Source organism: Oryzias latipes, chromosome 22, assembly GCF_002234675.1.
Source record: "Oryzias latipes chromosome 22, ASM223467v1".
In the NCBI taxonomy this organism is placed as follows: Eukaryota; Metazoa; Chordata; class Actinopteri; order Beloniformes; family Adrianichthyidae; genus Oryzias; species Oryzias latipes.
In genome coordinates, this window is record NC_019880.2 from 9,321,957 (window position 1) to 9,328,918 (window position 6,962).

Genomic DNA, 6,962 nt, shown 5'->3' on the forward strand with positions numbered 1-6,962 from the left:
GCAATTTTTTACATAAAAATGCTTGTGCAAGTGTAACTGATTAGTATCCACCTCTGCTAATAGGTTGGTTACCTGTAAGTCTCGGGTAGCCAGCCCTCATCTCCTCTGCCTTTCCAGTATTATTTACCTCCACATCTGGATCCCACTTTACTCTGACCCTCCCTCCATCTGACAGGATGATGAAAAGCCACCGTGTCGTTTACGTCACCGGCCCCTTCACTGACGGTCAGCAGAGCGAAACGACATTCCCTAGCCTTCGCTCAGTCATCCATCAACAATGGGAAGCTATAGTGGTGCAAAATAATCCACAGGGTCATAACAAAGGTATCCATACACCAAAACTACTGCACAAGTTATTATTTTTAGAAAGGTATGCCTTGCATGCTATTCTTGCATTAAAGAGAAATTGAACGTCAGTGGTTCTAATTATCTGTTTTATCTGAATTCATTGTTACATAACATAATTCAAAACAAATAATCAGGATTCCTTGAAAAGACGTGAAGGATTTGCCAGATTGAAGTCACTGTTGAGATTTTTTTTGTTGTTCCTTTGTTCTGCAGCATCGCATTACGTCAAAGATGGATTTTTTTTTTTTTTGCTGACCAGGCTTTATGCTTCTGCGAGCAGCTTCAAGGTGACTCTACACCTTCCTGTTCTGATGTAAAAGATGCAGAGAAAATGAGAAGTCTTTGCAACATTTAAGCCATTAGGTTGATTTTATTTCAATAATTGAGCCTATCTTACAAAAATTCAAATAGAACTGCTTAACCTTAGAGCTTCTAATAAATATTAATGTCTCTTACATTTGCTTTGTGCTGAAATAAAAGAAATGGGTCAAGAAATAAAGCAGTTGAAGGCAGAAAACCGCAGAACATTCACTATTTCACAGTGCCTTTTTTTTAAATCTTAAAACCAGAACTATTACATTTGTAACAAGGTCCACTCTGTATTGTGCAATTAATAAAATCTGTTCCAAGCAAAATTGTGCCCAAGTATTTACAAGCAAATTTTAAAAAGAAGACATTTTTGATCTTATAATAATTGAAAGTAAAGCTCTCAAGTTTACAAAACTCTTAATAAATGTGTTTAACACTTGTAAAAAAAACACTGTGCTTTTAGTGCCAATATTTAATATTTAGCAACGTATAAATATGAAATCCAGATCTTTTTTTTTGTGTTTGTCTAGCACAGGTGTTTGTAAAGGGATGTGAGAAAAAGAAAAAGCTAATAAATTCATAAGCATATAAAGCCAGTCACAGATTACAACAACATAGATTTAAAACTAATAAACCAAAAATAGCATTACATTCATTCTGTAAGTGTAAAGATCTTTGAGTTTCCTTTCATTCATGGAAAAACAAAAAGGTTTTGTCTTTCAGCAGTTCTTGACTCAAGTGGGATATTTCTCCTGATTAAAAGAGACTTTAAATGAAGTCAACGATGGTCATGAAATACCCTTGTCTTTGCCTAGACCATTAAAATACCAGGACTACATTAAATTCTAATGCACAGAAAAAAACGTCTATAATAAGGCATATTATTCCAGCTTGATAAGCGGGTTAATCTGCAGCTATGTACACAGAAGTGTGAAAACATGTTTAAGGTCTCTGAGACTCTTTTCATTCATAAAATCAATCTGCTAGAAACTGCAAAACACAGTTTGGTTTGTGCACAAAGGTGGCCAGCATGTGAAATGCAGTCTACATTCAAAACAGAAAGTCTTCCCTGCTTTCTAGAGAAAGTTTGATTTATCTGCTACTTTCTTTTGGTTCCTTCTCTTGACTAAAATGCTTGTTAGCTTGTAGCAGCTTGTGCAAATGGTGGAGTGACCTTTTGTTTGATTCCAGCTTGGCCAGAGTGATAACGTCTAGCCCTTAGAGTCTATTAAAGATCTTTTTCTGTCACTCAGGTTCACCAACCAACATGTCAAACCTCATCGTTTGACTCCACACATCTTATCTTCCTTCCTTGTTGTGTGCAGGATTTCTGACACAACCATCCTCAAATTATTTACTAGCACTGTTTTCAAATATTCTTGACTAAACAGGAAGGGCATAAATGCATCTAATGCATGATCTTCATTTGTGCAGGCTAGCAAAAGCCACAATTGAACAACTGCCTTGAAGCATATGAAGCTTTATGAACCCTACATTGATTATACAATGAAACCGCATGCTTGTGTTGTAAACAGCCTTGCTCTTTTGTTCTTTTTACCTATCACAACAAAAGCAAAATAATAATACTAGTAATAATGATAAAAGCACCATCAGAAATCTTAAAGGTTGTTTTTTTTTACCTTTTGACAGCCAAAATAGTAAGCTACACGTTGTGTGCTAAAGCAAAGTAATGGCAGAAATTCCAATCAATTCAAGAGGTTAAATTAACACTGACCCAAAAAGAGAGGAAACAGGCAAAGACCGGTCCAAATCACGTGTGGAAATCAGGTCACCTCTTGCAGGTGCATGCATTAACTCATGGCTAATCTCTCAAAAGAACTCAAATAAAAGTATGTTTACAGATGAGACAGAACCCGGACTGCAAGCGGGACTGCTCTAAGAAGCAGCATTTACCTGTTTGTTCTACGTAATCTGCTCACCAAATCAGCATCGTCAAGATTTTCATTCTGACACTGATAAATCACCACAATTCCATCACCTAAATCAAAAAAAGGTAGCACATTAATTACAAATTTCTATCTATAGTATCTTTGACTAATTCCCTCAGAGGATCTCCAGCTGTCACAAACTCATCTGGATGCATCATATGCATGTGTGGAATCGGCTTTAAGATGGAGGGATGAGTGGTTGCTAGGTGACTGGATAAAAAGAGGCCACAGGTGGAAATGTCCCAGCATGAATTGCTTTCCTGCTGTCCTGCTTTTCCTTGGTTGTGGTCTAAAATTAGGATCCAGAGTAGAGGAAGAGTAGTCCCTGAAAAGCCTAGGCACGGTTTTGTCCTTCTCCAAATCATTTCTGTATCCCTGGTTTTCTAGTGAAGCAGCCTTTAGATTTGCTAAGGTAACAAGCAGGTTATTAAGATGTTTCAGCTCTTTAACCATTTCTTCCACTTCTGTCCTGCTTTGCTTCTTCTTCTCACAATCTAACATTACATAAGCCCCACTGCAGCATATGTTAGCCATAGAGATGTCTCACAGGTCATTCTGAACCTTTCCTCCCACGTTGTTTGACTCATCTGAGTTCTGCAGGCTTGATCTAAAGCTCTACTTTGCAACATTAAAACAACTTACAAGCAGAAAAAGATCTAAAAACTATGTGGACATAATGAGATTCTGATCACATTTCACTAGTTCAGGCTTATTTGGTTTCCCTGCTAGATAATTTCCTCAGACACTCACTGAACTGGAAGTTCCTTACTAGCATTTGTGATGTTTGTAGGCACTCTAAAGCCCCTGAGGTCCAGCCTCAAGATGCAAGAGCAAAGAGGTTAAAAATGGAAAGTAGCTGTGTTAGCCAAAGACGGTTCAAAGATGGAGTCCTGCCCTTCAGGTATGTAGAGCGCAGGACTAAACTGTAATGCCCCTGCTGTCCTATTTGAGCTTCACAGGCCATGGGAGGCACGTGCGAAGTCCAAGCATGGAGGAAAAGATGATGGTCGGGCGATGTTTCTTGAACTTTAAGCCTTTTTTCAGCCGTTGACCATTTTCTGCCACGTACAGCTCCCCCTGCTGGGCTGCGCTGGATATCCGTGTCACCAGCTCCCCATGAAGCACTACCTGCTGCTCTGAGCGCACAAACATCTCCCTGAGCTCCTCCAGTCGCCGCTCCATCTCTCTAATCACACGCTGACGCTCCTCCACCTCCAGGAGGCGCCGGCGAGCGGCCTCAAACTCCATGCTGGAGCTGGGAGTGACAAGCTTGGAGGAGGGGGCCGTGGCAGAAGTTGATGGGGGCTCCGAACGAGCTAGGAGTGCCCCTGTAACCCTCCGAAAGTCTCCCATAGAAATTGAGCGCCTGGTGGCTGGAGACGCCAAAGCCAGCAGGGCGGAGGCCGATGCTGATGGAGGAAGAGGGGAACAAGATGAGGATGGAGATGGTGAATCCAGAAGGTGGAGATCAAGAATGGAGTCTGTGGCTTTAATAGCTGCTGCCACGTCCTCGGCTGTGTCCCCATCGTGAACCTCTGAGTTTCTTTGTTGTCCTTCCATTGTCAGAGCTGGAATCTCCTTATAGCCGCTGTCTTTGCTGATGGTCTTCTCTGTCAGAGGATGGAGCAGCTGAACCGAGAGGGCAGAGATGTGCACTGATGCAGCCTGAAAACAGCTCCATTCATTAATAAGAGATCTGAGGCAGGACTGTGCAGCCTCTGCGACTGAGTGCTTTTGCAAGGGTGGGTGCTTCCTGGCATTCCATTGGCTGCTGAACTCATGAGCATGTCGGCCGTTGATTGGGCAGCCTTCCTCTGTGCTGCTGATGCTGCCAGGCTGTCGTGTCTCAACTATTCTGCTTCATCGTCACGATCCCAGCTCTGCTTGGATCAGCTCTGCTCAGTCCAGAGAAGCAGAGGCAGCCAGTCAGTCTTTCTCCCCGCCTCTGTGCTGCCATCCCGCTCGCCAGCTGGTCTCTCCATCTCTCGCTTTTTCCATGCAAGGCATGTTGCCCCTAGCAACACTGAGTTGACTTCAGATGACAACAGAGGAGGGAGGGGTGATGCTCCACTTTATCTTTGCCCTAATCACCTTGCAGCTCAGCAATACCTCTTGCACCCATTTGGGAGATTCTTCCTTTAAGTTGTGGCCTTCTAGATGATGTAAGACTTTAGAAATGAACACATATTATCTTTAGATAAATGTCAAAGTTTATGATAAAACATATTGCATGAGAGACTTTTTTTTTTCTAAATAACCCACTTAAAATAGTTGCTTTTGGCTGTGTAAAAAAGAAAAAATGGCCTGAATTAAGAATTGAATAATGATCTTTTCTTGTTTTTTGCACAAACTGACAGAATAAGGGCAGCTCAGTCCTGTTTAAACCTGAAGGAATTCAGTGATTGACAGATTCAGTCTATAAAATAGATACTAGTTTCTTTCTTTTTTTTTACAATAAAAACAAGAGATAAAAAAATGTCAAAATCTGACATTAAAGTAGAGCAAAATGATGTCAGATTTTGACATTTGCAAAGGTTTAACCTAACAAAAGTGTAATGTGATGAAAGACTGTATCCCTTTAAATTTCAGCAATTTTATAAAAAAAAAAATTGACCAAAAAAATAGAACAATTCTTTACCAATATTTTGATTTGGTTAGATTTATTAATTAATGTTAAAATGTCCATGTAAAAATGTTTTGTTTGGATATATCACAGTTGTTGCAGAACATTTTATCTAGGCTTATCAAATCTGTCATTCTTATGGGTAACATCAGGAATTCTTGCATTAAAAAAATACAAAATAAAAAAATACAATCTGAATCCAAAAGAGCAAAAACCAATTTCAAAAGTCTAAATAATCATATATTATAATTCAAATAAAAAATAATTTTACCCTAAATGTTTGTAATGGTGGTTCCATGGTGGTGTAGTGGATAGCCCTCTTACCTTGAGCGAGAAGTTCCAGGTTTAAATCCTGGCTGGGACTTTTCTGTTATCCTTGTGCATCCATGTTCTTTTTTCTGGGCTTCCCATCTTCCTCCCACAGTCTAAAAACATGTTTCATAGATGAATTGGTGATTCTAGATTGTTCCCAGGTGTGGAAAACTTACAACCTGCCCAGGGCTTACCCCACCTTGACCCATGATAGCTGGTATGGGCTCCAGCAACCCTATAATTCCCAAAGGGATTTGGGAGGCTTAAAAATGTATCAGGTTTTCTAGAGCTCAAGACTTTAAAAGCAAAGCAACTGAACCCAGAGAGAAGTTAAATCCTTCTATAGGAGGAGGCTTTTTTTGTTGACTCTAATGGATGCCCCCATTTTAGTTTGAGTACACAAAAAAGAAGGAAGTTAGAAGATTAATGAAGCACTAAAGAGCCATCAGGCACAGATGTGTCGTTCAGTGAGACATAAACAGTTTTGACTTTGGCTGTAATGGAACATGAGCCAAATGCATCCAACATGTGTGGACTTAAATGTTCATTAAAAAATGATTTTCATCATCAAATTATTTTTGTACATTCTAAAACATCTTTAGCTCAGTATATGAACCACAAATATTTACCCTCCTAAAACTAAAAATTGCTTTTTTACATTTTCATGCAGTCTGATGTAACCAGTTACATCATCCTGATGCAACATATAAATATTCTTTCCTACTTGAGCAACCAGTGAATACAAAGTTTGACTGCAGCCTCATGGCTGAGATGTAAAACCAGACTCTGGTAAAAAACAAAAGGATGCAAACGTTTATCCATGGGTTCTCCTAAGTGCATCGACAAATGAGTACTGCTTTAGGATTTTAGATTTATTTTAAAACAACCGTCCTCCGTTAAAGTGAGGCAAAGCAGATGCAGCTTTCAGCAGGTCAGAGGTGCGTGAGATGCTGTCTGCCGTGTGTGTGAGTGTTCACTCAGCTCTTTGCCTCATCTCAGGGTTGCATTAGCATTCATCCAGAGGGCTCTCTTCCTGCTTTTAGCTGCGCTGATCTTTAAAGTGAACGAGGTGTGATGCAGATCTTTGCTAAAAAGGGAAAAGCTCAGAGCGCCAGTTAGAAAGGCGGGACACTTCAAAGATACATGCCTGTAAACTAATTCCAAAGAGGATTCTAGCAGCAGTGCAACAACCAAAAATGTAGGGATACTTACAAAGGAAAGCAGAAATTCAGTCCATTTTTTTTGGAAGACTGATGGTTGCACAACATCAGTTAAAAAACACTTACTCGAAACTAATCCCCTGTGCGCCAAACCCAGACAGTCTTCGTCACCAGCACATATGTAGTCAGCGTTTTGATGAAAAGTGGTCTCCATGTGAGCCAACCTTTCATGTCCAGTTACAAGCTCACACAGCTGGCTGA

The 6,962-nt window shown here is 40.1% G+C and overlaps 1 protein-coding gene across 1 annotated transcript; it reads right to left on the reverse strand.

The window, feature by feature from the left end:
* Nucleotides 1–694: 694 nt before the first annotated feature.
* Nucleotides 695–5,658, reverse strand: LOC111946824. The gene is made up of 2 exons (XM_023951463.1): nt 5,554–5,658; nt 695–4,774 (listed from the first exon to the last, which is right to left on the reverse strand). The coding sequence occupies exon 2, from the start codon at nt 4,164–4,166 to the stop codon at nt 3,549–3,551; it is 618 nt and encodes a 205-aa protein (XP_023807231.1). The 5' UTR covers nt 4,167–4,774; nt 5,554–5,658; the 3' UTR covers nt 695–3,548.
* Nucleotides 5,659–6,962: the final 1,304 nt, after the last annotated feature.